General features: G+C 46.5%; 1 protein-coding gene across 2 annotated transcripts in view; it reads left to right on the forward strand.

Moving 5' to 3' along the window:
• LOC125748159 (msx2-interacting protein-like) overlaps positions 1-22711 on the forward strand; it is a 31160-nt gene extending 8449 nt beyond the window's left edge. The window contains exons 3-15 of one of the 2 annotated variants that reach the window (XM_049024033.1): positions 1590-2195; positions 8794-8954; positions 9288-9488; positions 9591-9742; positions 10267-10392; positions 10902-11015; positions 11110-11223; positions 11360-11460; positions 11865-19617; positions 19990-20250; positions 20365-20559; positions 20745-20903; positions 21059-22711. In XM_049024033.1, the coding sequence (XP_048879990.1) occupies positions 1590-2195; positions 8794-8954; positions 9288-9488; positions 9591-9742; positions 10267-10392; positions 10902-11015; positions 11110-11223; positions 11360-11460; positions 11865-19617; positions 19990-20250; positions 20365-20559; positions 20745-20903; positions 21059-21190 (10075 nt within the window). In that variant the 3' untranslated portion in view covers positions 21191-22711. The remainder of the gene's footprint in view (positions 1-1589; positions 2196-8793; positions 8955-9287; positions 9489-9590; positions 9743-10266; positions 10393-10901; positions 11016-11109; positions 11224-11359; positions 11461-11864; positions 19618-19989; positions 20251-20364; positions 20560-20744; positions 20904-21058) is intronic. The other variant, XM_049024034.1, reaches the window with a different exon arrangement.
• Positions 22712-23013: the final 302 nt, after the last annotated feature.

The following is a 23013-nucleotide window of genomic DNA, read 5'->3' on the forward strand; positions in this document are numbered from 1 at the left end:
CTTTAAGTATGGATTAAAAAGAAATACATTTTATTTCCTTCATATTTATGATGTCGCTGTTCATCTTTTGAAAGAGCAAAGGATAGAAAAATGGGCTTTTCTAAGGCTGGTTCATACTTCTCTGGTCAAGCTGTATACTTTGCACATACGCGCAACATTTTGTGTTTACATTTTTATTATTAATACAATAAAATCCAGTTATAATGGACTTCAACGGACGTGGCAGAACAGTCTGTTATATCCAGAGTTGCTGTAAGCCCAGAACATTACAGCTACAGGACACCATTTACTCATGCCACACCCCAGCAGACACACTTGTGGTATATATTATTATTATATTGTACATGTAGTAATCCAACTTTTCCTGACCAGATGCATGACTATTAATACTCCCGACTACGTATCTGTGCTGGATATCACCGGCACGACATGCGCCTTATAGGCGGAGCCTACATGTCTGTTATAGCCGAACAAAACTACAGCTAAAAGCAGCCCTGGGGACCAAATTGTTTGTCCATTATAAGCGAAATTCCGTCATGTACGAGTTCGCTATATTCGATGCTTTTTCTGCATGTTCTTGAAGGCGCACGGCCGGGACCAGCGGACCTCGTCCATTATAGACGATATTCCGTTATAGGCGAGTCCACTATAACGGGATTTTACTGTATTCCCTGCACACACACCACAGCAATGAGGTTTGTGTCCATTTCTCTGATATACAAATTCAGAGTTGCCAACTTTGGTCAGCTGACTGGCCTGAGATTTGCAGTTCAAGACGAGTCTGCCCACACATGTATGTAATAGTTTTATTACCTTGTAAATAGTCTATAGAGTTTATAGACTACTCATCAAAAGCAGCCATGATGGTATTTAAAGTGGACACTAACAAATCGGTCATGTGCAGTGTGTCCAGCGCTGCGTCTACATCGCTGCACAGACATTTGGCGTGCGGCAGGCGTTTCGTCTGCGGGGGCGCACAATGACTTCATGTGCGTAAAACATTCGAGTGGACATGTGCAGAGAAGTCTGAACCAGCCTTTCGAAGTCATGGTCGCAAAGAGGCTCCTGTAGGCCATGAGTGGACTTGGGCAGTAGTTAGCGAGTCATGGCTCCACAGTGCAAATCCCACTGATTGGTGGTCAGTGGCAGTGCCTTGCATACGTGGCCTCCTTCCATCAGGGCAGAATAATCATTTGTTTGTCAGTGTGTGGATTTTAACATGTATGCAAAACTCCAAGAAGGCCTGGGTATTACTGTGTTGTCTTGACTGGCAAAGACTTCAGGGGGAGTGGGGGGTCACAGAGGGAAGTTGGGTGGGGGAGGGGGTAGCGTGACACATTCTTCGGAGTGATTACATTCACACCGGAGCCCTTTTTAGTAACCAACCTTGGAGTGAAACTTGTAAGACGGGTTTGACCTGAAGGGGTCTGGTTCCGTTCTAGAGATTTTGATCTCGAAATACGTAATGCCAGTAAATGAAAATGTCGTCCTTACACTTCAATGAAATGCTTGAAGTAAATGTCCATACTTGCTCGGTCCTGGTTATTTTGTTGCCATATAACTGAGCGCCACCCCCCTGTCTCCCCCAGGGCTTCTGACGGCCGGGAGCGTGCCTACGATCACAGTGCCTATGGACACCATGAACGTGGCGGTGGTGGTGGGGCCAACTTTGAGCGTCAGCGACACTACGACACGGACTACTACCGCGACCCCCGGGAGCGTGCGCTGGTGGGCCCTGGCGCTGGCTCCGGCTCTGTCGGGGGGTGTGTGGCAGGTTCCGGAGCGGGCCCTGGAGGGGTGGGAGCTGGCGGCGGGGCGGGTGCCGGAGGGAGCAGCAGCGCCGGTGGCGGGGGATCCTCTTCAGGCACGGTGGGCTACTATGGCTCTCGCAGCCGCAGCCCGAGCCGCTTCGAGGCCCCTGAGCCTCGGTATGAGGCACGTGCCCGCGAACCCTTCGCCCTGTCCAGCGTCGTGCATCGTGACCTGTATCGCGAAGAACGTGGCCGGCGCGCCGAGCGCGTCTACCACCACAGCCGCAGCCGCTCGCCCCACTCCTCACAGTCCCGCAACCCCTCGCCGCAGCGGCTGGCCGGCCAGGCCTCTCGGGCTGCCCGCTCCCCCAGTGGCTCCGGCTCCTGCAGCCGCTCATCCAGCTCAGACTCCGTCAGCAGCAGCAGCAGCAGCAGTAGTGGCAGGTAGGTGCTGTTGCCATGACTGGAAAGAAATAGCCCATCCAGCATCTCAGCCACCTGTTCAGTTGGTTGTGTTTACTTACAGGTGTGCCATTTTGGGTCCACTTTGTCGTTAGTGTTGATCTATAGACTTTATTGGGCTTTGCGAGGGAGTGGTGTAGTCGTTTTTTGTAGGCTTTTTCACAAGTTTGTCACTGGCTTGTTTTTGGAGGATGGTGCTGATTTATGCAGTACTTATGACCTTATTCTGACCCGAATGCTTTTATATGTTGTACTGTCTTATTTGCTTCTTCTTGATGTGTTTGTCCTTTCTGGCAAGATCTCGCTGATCTTTACTACTGTGACGTATAGCCTGTTTTTTATTATGGGACTCGGGTACTTTCCAGCATCAGTCATACAAACATTTTGCACATTTAGATCTGACAAATGCCTGTGTTTTGGTTATGTTAGATATGGACGCGAACATCTTTTCCTGGTCTTGCTGTTTGTAGACCTGCAAATATTTTTGGAGTCGTCACAACTACTTGTTTAAACTCAATTTGTCAATTATTAAAAAGCATCCATTGAAATTTTCTTGGAAATATGGCAGAAAGGAGATGGCACATAGTGGCTGAGGGTGCAAATACAGAGCGAAAGTATCAGTTTTGTGGAAACACTTCAAATTTAATGTGAATGAAAATGCAGTTGTCTGTCAGTATTACAAAGCAGAACTTAAATATCACCATGGTACAACCTCGTTCAGCTAGCTGAAGATATGTGTTGTTTAGCCTCTCAGCCTCACCTGTAATTCTCATCACTGCCTTAAATCATTTTGCTTAATTTGCTGTCTACGTTTAAGGTATATCAAAATAATTGCTGCTCAAATGAAGGGCACTGGTATTTGCTCGATATTGTCTCTGTGGAATATTTCCATTCAGCAGAACACAAATGTTTTTCATTGCCCAGTTCTGGGTTTTTTTTTTTTTTGGTAATTCCACATAATGTTGAATTGGAACCATCATTAAGATTGCAAAGCTTGCTATGGTTTATTTCCTATGACTGAGTAAAGATGTTTTAGCGCCATGTATATTGGTCCAAACCCAGCAGACTATTGCGGCGCTTGTGATTGTGATAATTGCATGTGCATAAAATGTCATGTTGATGTTAACATTGCACATATGTTCTTATGTTCGTACATCGTGCAAGTCTAGCAGTACAGTGGCTCACTGGGTAGCACTGTTGTGGCACACTACCACTTTGTGTAGAGTTTGCATGCTCAGCTTGTGTGTGCGTGGTGTTTTGGCAGATCTTCCGGTGTCCTTCTGCTTTCCAAGAACATGCAACTTAAATCGGAGCTCTGAAATTGACCATTTGTGTGACAGAGTGGACCTCAATGAATCTCATAATCGATAGTTTTATCCTATATTTTATGATTTATTTTTCATCTTTGTCTCTGGAAACATTCACAGCATGGCTATAGTATTTCGGCATTTTTTGTTCATATAATATCAGAAGGGCTTATTGTATTTATAACGGCGTAGGGTGACCTTTTATAAATGGTACTTTGACCCAGTAGTACTTAAGCAGGCACGTGGCTGAAATATGTGTGGTATTGTGTATTTTTTTAGTTCTTTATTCATGTCTCGTTACTACTGGCACCTTTTCACTACTAGTTGGTCCTCAGCCTCGGTTTTCAAATTATTTGTGCATACCTTCTTTCCAGATTTTCTTACAATGTGATTTCAGTTACTATTAGTATTAATTTGACCAAATCTCTGCGCTGTAACAGAAGCGTCCCTTTTGTGCCTGAGGGGCAGGCCTTAATGAACCGTGTCCTCATTGCACAGAGCAGAAATGTGTTCAGATCTTGTCCCATAAGCAGCAGCACATGCACTGACCTTGGCTTTCACACGGTGGCTGAATCCCTCCCCGCTCAGGACACCGGCCGATGTTTACGGGTGAGCCAGTGCAATCGGCCTGAACTGCATCCTGCCTCGTGTTCACAAACCTCGCTGCAAGAAAATTAATCGTCCCACGCGAATCGAAAACTGTCAAGTTCAGAATTCAGTTTCTCATGAGACCAGAAGTAAAACCTTTGTCTAAAAGCCCCGTCTTAGACATCTGACCGAATACATCAGATCAGCGTTTAAGCTCTGCTCAGCTGAGTTCCCAGGATTTATTGGCGTCTGGAAATGGGACAACTGTTTTTCGGATGCTGTGTGCAGGCCCACCGGTGCCCCCCCAACACACCTGTCTGGCCCAGGCCTCTGAGACCAGGGAGGAGAGGAGACGCTGACACTGTTGGTGAAGGGCTGAGCTAATTTCCACACCACCGCATCTCCCAGTACCCTAGAAGTGACCGTGGATGGTGTCTGTAAGCATCCCTGAGCGTGAGAAACGTCAAAGGTCAGGGCTGCTCCCTCACCAGTTCGGTCACTCGCGCCAGGAGGCTCCGCCTCTTGAAACATTGTGTGTTCAGCATGACGGGCGGTTCAATGAAAGCCGTTCGGCAGCTATTTTGTTGCTGGGGGGTGGTTAATCAGCTTGGTAAACACAGGGTGGGGGGCTCCCCCCTCCCCATCCCTGTTCCCCAAAGACATCTGCCTGGCCTGAAATGAACCCTAGGAGCAGCATGCTTTTTTACCCCTTCTGACTCGTGCATATTCCAAACATTCTTTGTTCTGTGTGTTTAGAGTGATTTTACACACCCTGCACATAATATAAACTGTTTCCGTGCAAGTTATATTGTGTCTAAGGCCCACAAGCTGCTGAGGCAGAGGCTGCCGTTAACCTTCTCCTCTCTGAGCACGGATGCCGCCAGCAGCAGCGGGGGGTGGGGGGCTTCCCGAGCAAGCAGCCGCCGGGCTATTTCTGCAGCAGGCCGGTGAAAGTTCATTGAAACAAAAGCCGGCGAACTGCATTGCCTCTCCCTCCCCCACACACTGTCCTGCATGTAGCGCCTTCTGGAAAAAAGACAGAGAAGCCTGCAGCTTTTGTTGTTCTTCAGACCAGAATCACTTAAAGCACTTGGTGGGATGGACATGGCCAGGCATGCAATGCATCAGCCTCTGGTCCAGTGGTTTTAATTTTAAGTGTCAGCCAATACGTGTGCAGAAGTTTTATGAACTGTTGCAAAGGCAGATTAACCTATAAAGTGCACCTGATAAAAGGGATGTAACGCATGAGACCCATTACGAAGGGATTTTAGGTGCTGCTATGAGGCTCTTTGTCTGGTTTAAGCTGTTGCATGAGAGAGCGAGAGTCTCAGTTTTCCTGGGAAAGATGGTTGCATGGTCAGCTGGTGGATTTTTCTCACCACCTACTTCTATGTCCTCCCCCCTTTACACAGGGATCCAGTTTAAACTGGAATTGTCTGGATTGTGCTGGCTCCCAGCCCACTCCCAGAAGCAGGGCCTCTGTCCCTTAGCTCCTCCCTGTGAGCGGGGTGAGGTTGCTGGGGTGGGGTGGGGGGAGAGCTCTTCATGATACAGGAAGTGATCGATGGAAACCAATGGATTCTGTTGCATTGTCCAAGGACAGATGAAACAAAGGGTGCTGGGTCAGAGGCATCTCTCCTACTCTTAAAACATAGACTAGGTGTGTAAATATGTGTGCAGTTGTGATAAAACACAGTGACTGTGGGTGTTGACAGGATGGCTGCCATTGCACCACAGGCCTGTAACTGCGGCTCTGCTGTGTCTGGGCTACTGGCCAGGGTGGATCATGCTCTAGTGTTCTGGGGATGGAGTAACAGGCCACTCATGCTTAAAATAATTTAAACACATAAAATAAATGTGCAGATGTTCCTGATTATATCAAATAGAATGGATGGAAAATACACTGTATTCCTTTCTTAATCGAAGTAAGGGCTTAAGGTGGAGACCTCTGAGTTGAGTATCTCTGATGATTTTCCACTCGGGGGATGTCTTTCATTGGTGGTTTTGTAAGCTCTTGTGTTTGGAGATTCCATCTGCTGGACAACCAGCAGCCCTTCACATCTATTCCCAGACCAGTAGTAGTATGTGATAGGGGACCCAAGGTGTAGCTCTGTGTCGGAGGGGTATAGTGGCCTAATTAATTTGAACTGGTTTCAAGAAGAATTTAGATTTTTTTAGAATTTAGTGATTAATTGTCACTGTTGACACCACAGCACACAGTGCACAACAACGAAGTGTGTCCTCTGCATTTAACCCATATGTGACGTCGTGACATAGCAGGGGGCAGCTAATTCAGCACCCAGGGAGCAGTGCTTGGCGGTGACTTGCTCCAGGGTACCTCAGTGGCGCCTTCCTGGTCGGGGATGCGAACCTACAATCTTTCAATTACAGGCGCGCTTCTCTAACTATTAGGCCACCACGGCCCACTGAAGGGGGGGGGAGGCATCTGATGAGTCATCTGCTATGGTGATGTGCTGTTCTGTGTGTGTGTGAGACTGAAATGTGGGTGCCGGTCTTTGAAGGGAGTAGCCAGTAGCTTAGTGTCTTAAGATCTGATGATGGCCTGTTTGTCCTTCCAGGTCAAGTTCTGCTTTGGTGTCCTTCAGTTACTGTGGCAAAACATCAAACGGTATAAAAACTGTATGGGGGGCCTCTTTTTGCATAATAGCATAAATGTTGTGGGAGTGATTTGGTATTGGAAGAATATCCCATATGAAGAGTCAAATTTCATTTTTGTATAATTGGATATTTTGCATGTGTGAATTTTAGAATTTTGTTTAATTAAAACCCATTATAAAATGATGATGTAAGGTGTCCCTAATGTGTTGGCTTTGCACCCACATTCTTTAATTGGCATCTCCCAAGCGTGACAGAATGTGACAGAGGCAGCCTCTTAGGATTCTCACGCAGGGTTACCCTCCCAGCGCATCAAACCTCATAGTGCAGTGCATGTTCCTCACACCTGAATGTTCTCAAAACTACACACAAGTAACAACTCCCCTGTTCCCTTTTTATTTCTTTGTGCTGTGGCCTCTGGTTTAAATATAATGCAGTGATTATTCAGGTATATTAAATATACCAAACATGGAGATCCTTCTTTTTGGAGGTGTTAAATATATCCCAGTGTTTTCAGTACGGTAGGATTCAGCAAAGCGGCTGTGTCGTATTTTGTTTTTTTACAGCTGGTTTTTTGCGTAATATCTGTGGTGGTTAATTACCTTCTAAATGGGTTTAAATAGTGATACAAAGCATCCAACTTAATCAGCCTCTGTAATTTCATTTAAACCAGCTGCCTAATTGGAGTCATTAGAATGCTGGTTATTTTTACCGATTTCTGAAATTTACAATTTCTGATAACGGCACAGGAGATGTACTAATGAATATTTGTGTCTTCCAGCTACCAAACCCTAAGTTAAGGTTCCCCAATTCGGGTCCTGGCCATAATCCAGTGCAGTCTGTAGATTTCCCTGTTCTAAGCATCAAAATGAAGGTAGTTGTGGGCCCTTGATGTAAGGAGGAGGAGGTAGTGAAAGGTGTTGCTTACTGGCTTGAACGAGATATTCAGCGATTCTGGTGCAAGATTTTAGCCGGGTTTCTTTAGTCGTATTTAGTAACTTTGTGTGTGTGGTCTAAAAATTGTGTGCCAGAGTTGCATGGAGAGACTTATCGTGCAGAATCTATCATTTTTTATTTAAACATTTACTTATAAACACAAATAATTAAGTATTTATGATGTGATTAGTTTTTTCATCCCTTCTGTATATTTAGCAAGGATAATGGTGGTACATTGTAAATCAATAGATAATTAACTGTAAATTGCATTATTTTTAGCTTGTTCAGTGGTTTGTATGATGGCTGGTTAGTGTGTTCGCCTATTAAAATTTATGGTAAATAAGGCATGAGAAGAATTGGGATAAAGGGCATTTGTGTTGGATATGTAAGGTTAGCCTGTCTTACTATGAGCTTTTCTCTAAGGAAAGCTGCTGAAACTGTTCTGTGCTGTTGTGTTGCCATGGTGCTGTTGATGTAGTTCCCAAAGATATAAATACATTGGTTGGACAAATTATTAGACCTTTTTGCACAATGGAAATAATGCATTTTTGAAAGGGAGAAGGATTAACTTGCACCATTTTGAGTCTGGAACATAATCAGTATTATGCGTGTGGATTTTTAAAAGCTGACGTTAAGGTGACACCTTGAGGTAGAGAAGTGGAATTGCATCCACTTCTCCACTGCTTTTTCCCCCAGTGGTTTTCAAATGGAGATGAACAATGACTTGTAAAAGAGAAATTTCTACATGTGTAAATGTTTGCAGAAATTATACAATATTATTAATCTTCTAGCTTTTTATAAAGTTTTGTAGAGTAATCCTTCCCCCCCTGCTTAAATGCCAGAATGAGCATTTTAAGTGAAGCAATCTCACCCAAAATAGTTTAGAGGTCTGTTTCATTTTTGTAATGTTTGCCATATTAAATGACAGAGGAAGCTGTATTTCTGTGTGGATATGTGTCATGGCCTCAGGCCAGTCTTTATGTAGATGTGAGAAGCGATTTTAAACTGGCCCACCCTCCATAGCTCTCGCGCTTTGGCTGTCAAAGGCTGCTGCTCGCAGGCTGATTAAACTGCTGTGAGTTTCGTTGCCATGTTTTTCTCTCTAAGCGTGTCTTATCCCCCCCTCCTGGCAGCAGCGATTCCAGCAGCAGCTCAAGCGATGAGTCCCCAGCGCGGTCGGTCCAGTCTGCTGCAGTGCCTGCTCCTCCTGCCCAGCCCCTGCCAAACCTCGACAAGGATGAGCCCAGAAAAAGCTTTGGCATCAGAGTACAAAACCTGCCTGTGCGTTCCACAGGTGCGGCCATGCTCTGTCTCCATGGAAATGACATTACGTTACGCTGTTGCAATATATAGTTGATTGTACATCAGGAATGTTGGACTTCTGCACATCTTGGTAGAAAGGCACCAAATTGCTTCATTCTTGACTTCACATAAATAGCTTGCTACTTAAACATCTAAATTGGCCAAATTATCTGCCTGCTTATGAATGGAAGTACATAGTTTTTTTTTTCTTGCTGGAATTTCATAGGAAACTCTAGTGCTACCGTAAGATGAATGCCCACACACTGTTAGTGGGAGTTGGTAGGATGACTTGTTTGTAAACCTGTCTCTTTTGCTCTCCCACTAGACACAAGTCTTAAAGACGGCTTATTCCATGAGTTTAAAAAATACGGGAAGGTGACATCGGTCCAGATCCACGGGGCATCGGAGGAGCGTTACGGCTTGGTCTTCTTCCGGCAGCAGGAGGATCAGGAGAAGGCGCTCAGTGCATCCAAGGGGAAGCTCTTCTTCGGCATGCAGATCGAGGTCACAGCCTGGAACGGCCCAGGTGTGTCCCCTTCCTCAGCTCGCTATACTCAGTAATGGCTGTTGGTATTGCTAGTTCTTTCCCTCCTAAACCGTAAAACATGCTGTTTCCTCACTCCCCTAGAGACTGAAAGTGAGAATGAGTTTCGGCCACTGGACGAGCGGATAGACGAGTTCCACCCAAAGGCGACGCGGACTCTGTTCATCGGGAACCTAGAGAAGACCACCAGCTACCACGACCTGCTGAACATCTTCCAGCGTTTTGGTGATATTGTGGTATGTTGACGAACATCAAATTTGAAGCTGGCACTAGGATACTGAAATGTACAGACAGGACAAGAATGTTGTACGTGCATATTCAACATGCATACTTTGAACAGGTTGCACTTGAGAACAAAAAAAGGATACTTTAAGGTTCTTGCTTGATTTAGTAAGTATTTTTGTTCTGGATGCAAAAGTATAACCTTACAATTGCCAGCTCATGTCCTTGGTTTGTCTTGTGGCAAGTGGGCAGACCGTCTCACCAGAAAGGACATGGCCTCCCAGAAGGGGCAAAACTCAACATTTTCAAAAATGGGTCAGCTAAAAAAAAACAGCTGCAGAAGTAACCCAGGATTGTATTATGATCAGTGGGTAAGAACCCGGGTATTGGCTGTGGTGCAGCCCCTGCTGGGATGCCTTTCATGCAGCTTTTTGGGTTTAACTTGCTGTATCTAAACTGCCTTTGGATGTTTCCATGGGGGAGAGAATGGAAGCACCAACCTCACAGCTGATATAACTCTCGTTCCCCCCTCACAAAGGACATAGACATAAAGAAGGTGAACGGTGCCCCCCAGTATGCCTTCCTGCAGTACTGTGACATCGCCAGCGTCTGCAAGGCCATCAAGAAGATGGATGGGGAGTACCTGGGCAATAACAGGCTAAAGGTACAGTGCTTTGGGAGTCGGCCTTTAATCATTCAACACCCTCTTGTCACTTTGTAGGTATTCTACCAGAACCTGGCTTGGCTCCATGGGGAGAAGCTGGCAAGGCATGATTTTTAAACATTGGCTTTGTTTTATACCCAAGCCCATCAGCCCCCTTATGAGTTCCTTGGTCCATCCTATATCTTAGAGCTGAGTGTGATCACCTTTTGTGTTGTGGCGTGGAAGACAGAGCTGAAAGATACAAATGGTTATGTTCTCAAACTTCATGTCTGGCAAAATGAATATTCCTATGTATGCAAGTGTCAGATTTTTTAAATCAGTTATGGTGGTATTAAGAAAATGAGATACTTGCCAAAACGGCAGTATGGTATCCATTTCTGACAAGGAAATCAGTTTTAAATACGGCATTTTAAATTTTCTGTGACTCATTCGCTTTTTCTGAAAAGCAATATATCTGGTATAGGTACAGTGTTTTTTAATATTACTTATAACCCCCCCTCCCCCAACAGCTTGGCTTTGGGAAGAGCATGCCTACAACATGCGTGTGGCTGGATGGACTGTCTTCCAACATTACCGAGCAGTACCTGACACGTCACTTCTGTCGCTATGGACACGTAGTCAAGGTAACCTTTCTGTCATATTCTTTGGCTGCTTTCTCAACATCCATAGGTACGCTGTTAACTGTACTCTTCTTCTGATTTCTTGTCTGTAACTCAGGTCGTGTTCGACAGACTGAAGGGGATGGCCCTTATCCTGTACAATAACATAGAATGTGCACAAGCAGCAGTCAAAGAAACCAAGGGCTGGAAGATCGGAGGCAATAAGATCAAGGTAGGGATTAATGACAAACGTCTGTTTGTCCCTGTTCTTAAAATGCAAGTAAACTTCTAAGCTTGTTTTCTTTTGATGGATGCTGAATTTGACTTTTTATTTATAATTTATACCATTGGTATATCTTTGTCATCAGGTGGATTTCGCTAACCAGGAGAGTCAGATGGCATTCTATCGCTCAATGCAGGCGTCTGGGCAAGACATCAGGGACTTCTATGAAATCATTACTGAGCGAAGGTTTGTTTGTCTTTGATTTGAGGGGAAAAGCTGTCTCAGAATAAACTACTAAATCTTTGGTACTCTCTGGTGTAATTCATGATCCGTCTGGTAGGCGATATTAGTCACACTGCCTGCTATCATAGATGAATTCCTCCTTCCAAACTAGAATGTACATTTCAGTCAACTTCTGTCTGCCTTGGATTGTGCACCGATTGCTTGGTACTGTTAGTCTAGTTTGGAAGCTAGGCTTGGTCTGCAGTACAATAGAGTAACTATTGAGGACATCTATGATGATATCTATAACTGAAGAAATGAATTGATTCAGCCTTCTGTGGATCACTTTTGTTTTTAATTAAATTGTTTACCGTGGCTGCTAGGGCTTGTTAAAGTGTTTTTTTTTTTTTTTTCTCTTTCCCTGACAGAGATGAACGCAGGCCTCCATATCATGAGTACTCAGCGGAACGGGCCTACTATGAGAGCGTGCGTGCCTCTGCTGCCTATGCAGAAGACCCTCGTCGCGAGTACCCTGTGAGGGGACGCGATTTCTACCCAGAGTGGGACCCTTATCAGGGAGACTATTATGACCCACGCTACTTTGATGATCCTCGTGAATATCGGGACTACCGTGACCCTTATGAACAAGATATCCGCAAATACAGCTACCTCCAACGGGAGAGAGAGCGGGAAAGGGAGCGCTTTGAGACTGATCGCGAGCGTGACCATAGCCGACGCACCATCGAGCGAAGTCAGAGCCCTTCACATCCACGCCGTCCAGGAACCCCTACTGCCTCTCCTTCCCCATCTGAACGCATGCCTAGTGATGCAGAAAGACGCATGTACAGTCGCTCTGACCAAAGCGGCAGCGGTAGCTGCAGCTCAATTTCACCGCCTCGTTATGAGAAGCCTGACAAGATGAGAACAGAGCGCTACAACAAAAGCGAGAAGGTAGAAAAAGAGCGGCAAATTTTGGAAGCTGAAAGGAGCAGTGGTGCGGACAAAGACAAGCGTGCAGGACGTAAGGAGAAAGCTGAAAAGGAGAAAGGGGAGAAACCTAAGCAAAAGAAGGTTAAGGTGCCGTCTCCCAGCATCCCTTCCTCTGAAACGGAGCCTGAACCTGATCAAGAAACTAGCCCAGATACAGGATCTCGAAACAAACTTGGCAAGGTGTTAAGCAAGGAAAAAGATAGTTTGGGCAAGGGGCGTCTGGACTTGCCACCTTGTGTTGTGCAGTTGACACGTGTTAAGGAGAAGGAGGATAAATTGCTTGACCAAGCTGTTGTTGAGAAACAGAGGTTGAAGAATGAGAGTGACAACGTTTGGTCTCCACCACTGCCCCCACCTCCCACTGAAAAAGGAGCACGTGCCGAGCTTCAAAAAGGAGAGCCTTTTAAGCAGGGGAAAGTTCAAAAGGAAAAGGGACCTATTGAATCGGTAGACAAAGAAAGTAAGGTCAAAATCAAGAAGCATCCAAAATCTGACTCTGTAACAGATGGCACTAACTCAAACACTGATGTAGATCGGTTGGCAGCTCGAAAGAGGCGTTTTGGGGATACTGGTGGCAAAGCAGATCGCGTGAAGAAAACAAGCCAGGAAAGAGAGGAGGCAAAGCTCGGGCTAAAAAAGCAGAGTGACACTGGTGCTATTCCAAAAGAGGTAGACGGTGAGAGGAAGATGCCACGGAAAGAATCTCTCAAAAAAGAATGTCGCAAGGCTAAATTAGACAGACTTGCTATTGTCTGCAGCCCTAAGGAAGGTGAGGAGTCTGGGGCAGTTTCAGTGGTAAGCTTAGGGCTTAGCTCAGATCTCCAAGCAAGACTTGGGGAACCCATAGAAGAAGCTATGGAAATCTCTGTCCCTAACAGAAGTAAACCTCAGTGTCTTGGTCTCCTTCGTGTGTTCTCAAATGATGGTAGTGTAGACCAAGATGATGCAAGACTGCAAGAGCGACCAGACTATTTGGAGAATAGCGAAAAGGCCCTATTACCCGAGAAGTCTATAGGGTTGGGGGATGAACAGCTCACCATGGACATCGATCACACACAAAGCTATCGCAAGCAGATGGAGCAGAATCGGAAACTCCAACAACAGCTGCAGGAGTCTGATAAACAGTGCAAGTCTGACAGTCCTCGAGGCACTGACACAGAGGATTTTGAGCATCGCAGCCTGGTGCACGAGGTCGGGAAACCACCACAAGATGTTACAGATGATTCCCCGCCTAGCAAAAGGAAAAAGCCCGAATCATTTGATTATGACTCGGGTGGCAAGCGGGAACGTAATTACCGCAGTTCCCGGCAACTAAGTGAAGATTCTGATAGAAACATAACTTCCCCTCCTGGGCTGCGACAGTTTAATTACCATGAAGAAGGCATTACAGATGCATCTTCTGTGATGCCTAGTGTACAATATGGCTTGGATGCAGCAGTCAGTAAAGGAAGAGCCTCCCAGCCAGAACTGCCCAAGCTAAAAACTCCTCCTCTGGCTTGCGAGGAGGAAGTACCTCAGCGCTGGGAGAGTCGGATAAAGCAGGACTTACGACTCGATGTGAGCTTCTCCAGCAGTACTGTGAAAAGTGAAGGCATCTGCAAACCTGTAGAACATGATCTCGAACCAGGGGAGGTAAAGTCTGATTCTGAGGAAGATGGTGAAAACAAAAGACACTCCCCTAAGCCCTCCACTTCTCTTTCCTACCGCCTTAGAGAACGTGAAGAAAGGCTGTCAGACCTAAAGCTGTCTACACCCCTAGAGAGAAACAAGTTTTACTCCTTTGCACTGGACCAGACCATTACTCCAGATACCAAAGCACTGCTTGAACGAGCTAAATCATTATCCTCTTCTCGTGAGGATAACTGGTCCTTCCTGGGCTGTGAATCTCCTTTTGCCAGTTTCCGCACTAATAAGGATAAAGAGAAAGTAGAGGTTGCGCCCCGGCCTATTCCTAACTGGTACACAAAGAAGAAGATTCGAAAGAAGACTGGGTCAGATGGAAATCTAGATGATAAAAAGGAAGAACCAAAGCCAGAGGAGCAGGAGCGTCAAGAACTATTTGCCTCCCGTTTTCTTCATAGTTCCATTTTTGAACAGGACTCGCGACGCCTGCAACACCTTGAGCGAAAGGATGAGACTGAGCAGGGTCTTGACCAACTACTGGGTAGGCAAGGCATGTTAGATGGACATCTTGGAACAGAAGCAACTGATCTACAGGAGCCAATGGTGCTTTTTCATAGCCGTTTCTTGGAGCTGACAAGACTGCAGAAGGAAAGGGATCAACGAACACAGGAGTCTGGAAAAGTAAGTGATGGCATTGGAAGAGAGAAACCACCAGATGGAGAACGGCAGATTTCGAAAATGCCTGAGCCATCATTGGAGCCAGATGTCAAACCTCGCCCTTCAACAGTTTTTCCAACTTCTGTGTTGCTCCCAGCCACTCGGGATTTGTCACCATTGCAGGAGAAAATACCCCAGACCACAGGTACCTTAAACATAAAGGAAGAAAATGTGCAAGTTGAGAAGACAACTCATCTTCAGTCTCTGCCTCAGTCAGATGTCCAGCCGGCACACTCTCTTGGAATAATCCCTCCAGAACCTCTTTCACAGAAAACTGAAATAAAAATGGAACCAAAGGAGGAAATATCTGAAATAAGAACTCCAGTTGAAAATGCTGTGACTATGGAGCCCTCCTATCTTGATATCAAACCTCCCACTCCTGGGGCATCACTGAGCAGTTTAGATTCTGACCACCAGCCCCAGCTTCTGATTGAGTCTATTTCCCATCTTGACTCTATGCCAGCTGAACAAGTAATTCCAGACTGTTACAAGCCCGAAATAAATGAAAATGTCAAAGAAACAGAACTACTGCCAGGAAAAGCTGAATCCCAGGATGTTGAGATGCAGCATGGTGTAGAGGAATCCCATGATTCTCAAATACAAGATGATGCAGAGGTGGAGCCAGTACTACCCATCCGAAAACCCAAAAACAAAAGCTCTAAACCTCTGCCAACAGCGTCAGCTGCTCCTGTGGTTCAAAGAGCAAGTACAGAGAAACAAGCAACTCGCAAAAGTGAACGCATTGACAGAGAGAAGCTGAAGCGTGCATCGTCACCCCGTGGAGAGGTTCACAAGACCATGTGTGACTCGAGAACAGCTAAGTCACCCATTCATGCTCCTGACACTGAACAGAACTATGAGCAAAGCCTGCCATTTAGCCGGGCACGACGTCGAAATGTGAAGTCAGTCTATCTCATACAGCCAACTGCAAAGGATATAACAGAGTCCCCTCGCTCTACACGTAAGCGTGGTGGGGACAAAGAACTGCCACAGCAGGACACATCACAGGACTCAGTAAATCCGCCAAACCCTCCCAGGCGAGGTCGCCCCCCAAAACCAAAGCAACGTGAGATGGACATGTCGCCAGTGAAGGGTGACCTGCCAAAAAAGCCAGAAACGGAAGAGATAGACAACAAAGAGACAACTGTCAGTTCAGAGGTTACTAAAGCAGAAGGATGGCGCTCACCTCGCACACAGAAAGCGCAGTGCAATCAGGTGTCCCCTCCTGCTGGACTTGGGCAGAGCAAGAAAGGTGGAAAAACTGAGAAAATGCTGAACAATATAGCTCATCACGTGGAACATGGAAGTGAGGATGCTATGGCTGTTAATGATTTCCATGCCAAGTATAAAGATGATGCTGTCCAGGAGACTGTAAAATCAAAAGATGAAATCAGACAGCAGATGACATTTCAGCATGAGTCTGACAAAGAAGGAAGTGATCTTATGGACAGTAAAACAAACAAAGAGAAGTTGGAGAAAGCAGCAGACCCTTCAATATCTGAAAAACGGGCACCGTTTGAGAAAAGTGGAAAAGCGAAGGTACCAAGGATAACACGCAACACAAAGCCTATAACAGAGGACAGTTCACTGAACCTGAGAAATCTAGAGATCCGGCTGAGCATGGATGAGGTAAAGGGTCTGTGTTCAGGAGAGGCAGAGCCTGAATCTTATGAAGCAGCTGTAGAGAAGCCTAAAGTGGGGGGAAGTGTCAAAGATGAGACGCTCAGTTGCCAAAAGGAGGTCATAGAAACCACCTCTTGTTTGGAAGAAGAGGTCTCAGACAGTGAGTCCCAGGCAAACCCAGCCTCTACCCAGCTGGCTCGGCAGATGGAGCTGGAACAAGCTGTTCAGCACATTGCCAAGCTGACAGAAAGTCCTACATTGCCTCCATATAAAGATCCCCCTACTCAGCTGCCTGTGCTTATACCCCCAGTAATAGATGAGCCAGTAAGTGAAGTTGAGGAGGAAAAACCAGCTAACCCTGCAAGTGAGACAGAACTGGCAGCTGCTATAGACTCCATAACTGCAGAGGATATCTCAACTGATGCTGAAGGATTCTCAGGTCCTCCCACTTACACTGAAATTATTCCTACCCCAGAGCCACTTCTGCCCTCTGCTGGTGATGCTATGGAACCAGAGACCCATTTAGTCATTATGGATGCAGACCCGGAAATGCAGACCATGATCCCGGAATCCAAGGCTGTGGACCCAGCTCCTAGCCCAGCTTTACCAGAAACACCAAAGAAAGGAGTCAAAGTTAGGCCTAAAGCTCAAAAGCCCAGACCACGCAAAGGAAGTGCCAGCAAAAAAGGGGATACTGCTGAAGATTGTGCTTCAGAGCACGAATCCACACCAGTCAAACTGCAGGAATCTGCAGCTAATGAAACTCCAACTGACAAATCGAGAACAGAAAGTAGCATATCAGGTGCAGCTGCAGTTCTCACTACAGTTGACTCTCGTAATCGGGAGAGCGAGGACATTGATGTCCCAAAGGAAGTGGAACAACCTCATTTTGGGCAGTCTGATGGGTGGAATCGTTCCTCTACTTCTTTCCAGAGTATACAACATCCACACACTGAAACAACCCCTGCAGCATCCCTAAGCCAGTTACATCTCACACCCTCGCATACGGGAAAAATACCGTGTCCCCCAACTGATCTTCACATGTCAAAGGACCCTGGAGTCCATTCTAGTCCCTTGCCACAAAGTACAGTGGCCCCACTTTCTGCTCCAGTAACAATAGCAACCACTTCCTCAGGAAATCCTCCTCTGCCTCCTGATACCAAGGCCTTGGATGTTGACCCAAGTTCCAGTACTCTGCGCAAGATACTCATGGAACCTAAATATGCATCAGCTCCCAGTTCCAGTTCAGTTTCCAGCATGCTGATTACAAGTACCTTGGGGGACCCACGGATGTCAGAAAATGAAGCTCCTACTGACCAGGCTTCTGTCAAACCCTCTCCTCCTGAGGACAAACAAACATCTGTTACTCCACAATTAACCATTCAACAGGTCCCCCCGCCACCACCACCTGAAGCACAACAGCCCTTTGGTGAAAAGATAGTAAATTCCGTTATTGCCTCCGCTGGCACATCTGTAATTAGTCGCATTCCATTAACCTTTGATTCATCTGGCAACCGCAGTTCCGGCATGCAAGTGCCTAAACCAAAACACAGAGTTAGCATGAATGAAAGTAGCAGGTATCACGGAATTGTTGTCGGCGATGAAGGGAGTAGTGGTGGCCGTTCCCTAGTGGACAGTGCAGCCTACAGTACGGGCCCTAGCCCTGGCTTGAGGGTCAACACTTCTGAAGGTGTGGTGGTACTGAGCTATTCTGGTCAGAAAACGGAGGGCCTGCAGCGAATTTGTGCCAAAATCAGCCAGATCCCTCCAGCGAGTGCAGTTGACATTGAGTTTCAGCAGTCTGTGTCCAAATCCCAAATCAAGCAGGAACCACTAACCCCGTCTCAGCCCTCTACACCTAAGGGCTCTCAGACACCTACGGGTTATGGGCACAGTGGTGGAGTGTTAACAGCTTCACCCTACAACACACAGCCAGTCATCTCAACTATCAAACAGGAAAGCCCGGGGCTGGACAAGTCAGAGTCGTCATACCACTCTGCACCACCAGGTGGAGCCGTGAAAATACTCCAGCAGTCAGCAGGAAGTCCCCAGGTCTTGGTGTACAACACGGCTATGATTCCGCAGCATTCAAAGAAGGGGGTTGGAGCTGAATGCTTATCAAAAATTGAATCAAGTAAGCCATCCCAGCCTCCGAATCTGAGTCCAGGTATGAGCCCACACCACCCCTCGTTAGCTGGTAACCATGTTAGCTCAAGTCCTGGTACCCCTACTGATAGAACACTTTCACATCTCAGTGTGGTGAAACAAGAACCTCATTCTCCCCGAACATCAGGCCACTCTCCTGCTCCTTTTACCAAAGTGTGCTCAGCCAGCAGCTCTGCCTCTCCCATTGGTCCACCTTTAGTCCTACCCAGTATGTCTTCCATGGCCCCGTATTCTGCAGGTCCCCACCACCCAGAACAGTCAGTCATCATGCCGCCACACAGTGTCACCCAAACGGTTTCCTTGGGACACCTCTCTCAGGGTGAGGTGAGGATGAACACTCCTCCATTGCCCTCTATGGGTTTTGGCATTCGCTCAGAGTCCATTTCCTCTCCCCGGCCTGGGCCACAGCAGCGTTCCAGCACTCCCCAACCAGCCAATATGCGAGAGATGGTTTTGCAGTCACACCCTGGTGCGGCTGGGTCTGTTGGAAGTGGTGGGAGTTTTGTGTCTGGGGATGAAGATGGCAGAACCTTTCACCAAGCCTTGCGCAGGCCATCAGCATCACAGCTGCCGCAGGATGTGATGGTGATGCAGCAGGACTACCGTGGGATGCATCACAGCAGCTTGCGGCTGGAACAGTATGGCTTGCCTCAACGTGACGTTCGTGTTCTTGTGCATCATCAGCTAGGGGAACACCCAACCCCGGAGTCACGCCAAGTACGCACCCCTGAAGCTGCCCTGTCTTCCTCATCCTCCTCAAGCATCTCTGCTTCTTCAAAGACTCCACCAGGGGGGAAAGCCTTGCCAGGAAAGGATTCTCAGAAAGTGCTAGAAGGAAAGCTGTCGTCCTCGCCACATAGTGAGAGCAGGATCATTGGGGTTCACCCTTCTGTTCCAGTCATGGTGTCACCTCAAGGGGTTCAGCTCATTCCCCCCGGGGCTGCGGGCTCCTTCTCAGAATACTCACCCGTGTTCCGTGACTTGCGGAGCCTGCACTCCCAGTTCACCGCTCACTCCCCCCTGGGTCTTAACATGGCTCCCCGAAGTATTACACCCTCTCAGGTGAGTGGTAGTTTGCTCTGTCTAAATTACAGGGAGTAATTCATACAAATATTTGAAATCCACACTAATAATTGTTATTGTGTCCATTTCATGCATCTTTGAAAGAAGTTTGTTATACTTCAGTAGAACAAGTTGTGCTTGATTAAAAGATGGTGTGATCACCGTTAAGACTCCTACATCAGACTCCATAAAAAATGTCTCTATATGGGTTATTCAGCGTTTAAATCAAAATAATATTTCTGAATGTGTCCAGTATGTTGTCCATCTGAACAGGTTCAGATGATTGTATGAAAGTGCATACATTAGTGTTAGTGTATTTTCTGCCTGAATGTTAAGTATGCATTCCTCTCTAACCACTTTTCCCTCCTCTAGGATGGGGACACCAACCACCGCAGCAAAACTCCCCAGGTGACATCATCCGGGCAGGTATCAGCGGCAGTTGAGCCCAAAACGTTGGAGGGCTCACATAGTCGCACTGCCTACGCAGACTTCACGCACTCATCTAGCCAGAAGGCGTCACAGTCCTTCCAGTCAAGTCCACTGCCTGCCTCACCGGGTCCCTTGCAGGCACGGCTAGACAGCAAGCCAGATCCGATGGTACCCCGACCTGTTGATACTGCGCAGCTACTTGCGGTAAGTGAAAGTGTTCTGGATGGGAATGCACAGAGGTGTACGTCTATACGTACTCATGAGAAAGTACCAAATCCCTTCATCTTACCGACTTGCTCTCTTCCTTCATCTGAGCAGAAGTACCCCATCGTATGGCAAGGCCTGTTAGCCCTCAAGAATGACACGGCTGCTGTCCAGCTGCACTTCGTCTCCGGCAACAATGTTCTGGCACACAGGTCTCTGCCCCCCCCGGAGGGGGCACCCCTGCTCCGTATTGCACAGAGGATGAGACTAGAGGCCTCACAGCTGGAGGGAGTTGCACGTAGGATGACGGTGAGTATTTTGTGCTCAGCTTTCACATGCCCACTTTCAGTGCTCAGAGGTTGCCTGTAGAAAGCTGTTACCCTTTACGTCACTTCTCAATCATCTTCAGTAACTTCTAAAAAGAAAAACAAAGGATCTTGAAGACCAGTGCAAGTACGGCCAACTATTTCACACTTGTGCTTTGCTTTGTTCAGGTGGAGAGTGACTATTGCCTCTTACTGGCGTTGCCATGTGGACGTAACCAGGAGGATGTCCTGAACCAGACCCTTGCTCTCAAGAGTGGCTTTATCACCTACCTACAAGCTAAGCTAGCTGCTGGAATCATAAACGTCCCAAACCCTGGGTCCAACCAGGTATGCAGCTCTGTATAAATAGTCTGAGCCGATCCTCGCCAGCCTTTAGAAGCTTCAATTTGATAACACTAACATGAAACTAATACATGAATCGCCATTATTACTTTAAAGTACTTTGTGAATGCATTTCACCTGTTCCTCTTCTCCATCCACAGCCTGCCTATGTGTTGCAGATTTTCCCACCTTGTGAGTTTTCAGAGAGTCACTTGTCCAGTCTGGCACCGGACCTCCTGAACAGCATTTCCAGCATCTCTCCACACCTCATGATTGTCATTGCGTCTGTGTGAGACCAGCCACCTCTGTCTTGTGGGAGCTCTTCATTGCCAGCCTGGTGGACTTTAGCAGTTGGCAACAAAATGGGAGACGTACCTTGACTGGGATCTAGGTGGCTGATTCTGTAATGTTTACTAGTTTCTCTTCCGCCTTTGCGGGAGGCTCTCTCTCCTTACACCTCCATCGCCTGTTCCCAGCCTTTTCCCAGTGCCCCCCAGAGACTCATAAACCACCATTTAATGACTGCATTGGTTCTTGAAGCTCTTCATTTGAAGTTGGCGGTATTTTCATACGAGTGAGAGACTTCGATTTTGATGGCTTTTCAATTTTAATTTTCATTCAAATGGTTGTGGTCTCTTTTTAATTTTGATACAACACATATCAGAAAAGTCATTGCACTATGTGGGAGGGGCTGGAAGACAAACATGTAAAGAACCGTGTATGATATAAGGACCCCATTTGATTTGATTTATAAAAAAATACAGGCTTTAGCAACAAGCCTTACTCCTGGAAAACGTGACACCTTTAAATATTTTTAAGGAGTGTGAGAGGACGTCATGTCAGCCTGTAAATCGCTTCAGCATTCCATCACTTCTGTTGCTCGACAAGAGAATGTTCAGCACCTGCTGTGTAATTGCAGGTGCTTCTGGTGATCATTTTCCCTGTTTATGCCTGGTGGGTGGGGGTGGTGGCAGGGGGGGGGAGTAAGTGTATGCTCCAATTCCCCACTACACCCCTGCAAGCCCTGAACAGTGAAGTATCATGTGGAATCTTGTAAATACTAAAAAAATGTTTAAAGCAACACATGGAACAGAGGACTTCGCAGGAGAAGCTCCCATCGCCTGTGAGACGACAGCGGTGTTCCTAAAACGGCAGGTGTTTATAAAAAGAAAAGTGCCAAATTTTCTGTGGCGAAAAGGAGAAAAACTAGTTGAACACAACAAGAAGGGTGAACCATTCCCATTCTCTAGTTCGTAAGTGCTTAACTTTGGACTTAACTTGTGGCTCCACTCATTTCTGTACCTTCCTGTGACTTTTAATTCCATCCATCTGGAGCAAACGTACGAGAAGCAAGGCCCTGGAAAGTGGACGTCGTCAGGGGCAGACTTTGAAACGAAGACGGAAACGTTGGGGCTTCGAAAGCTGAAGTGAAATACTGAATGTGCAAATGCTGCAGGTTCGTTTCCTCTCCTCTGATCTCCCTGATCATTTTGTACAATAATTCCTGATTTAAGCCCCGCCCCCCTCACCCAGCTTCTAAGGAGACAGACTAAAGGCAGCCGTATACAAATGGGAGAGTACCTTGGGACATTGTAGATATTTTGTGCATCTGTAGGCTGATACCTCTCATGGTAATATTGACGGCACTTAATTTTGATACACAAACAAAATGCTACAAAAAAATATTAACCCTCCTGCCACCCCTTTAATTTGGAGCGGTCTTTCATCTTGATGTATAATTTTTTTAATGTGTTTGTACTGTGCCTCTATGAGGTATCTTTAAAATGTGTGTAAAATAAATTCATCTTGATGTACATTTTCCTCCATGGACTATTGTATTGTCCTTTGGTTTGTTTAATTTCATGATGTGCAGTTTTTTTTTTGTTTTTTAAACAATGGAAAAGCATTGATCTGACACGTGTTTTTAAGATTAAGCTGGTTGATTGTCTATACCATAATGGTGAGTTTGGAATCTGACCGATAACCACTGTTTCCCCTGTTAGCAGTGAACTTTGTAAGAGGTTGGAGGCTGGTGCAGATTAATGCATTGGCCAGTGTATATCAGCCCAGTCCTCGGGGACACCCCAGCTCTCCATGTTCTTGCTTCCTTTTTGAG

The sequence above is a fragment of the Brienomyrus brachyistius genome, chromosome 8 (assembly GCF_023856365.1).
Source record: "Brienomyrus brachyistius isolate T26 chromosome 8, BBRACH_0.4, whole genome shotgun sequence".
Classification (NCBI taxonomy): domain Eukaryota; kingdom Metazoa; phylum Chordata; class Actinopteri; order Osteoglossiformes; family Mormyridae; genus Brienomyrus; species Brienomyrus brachyistius.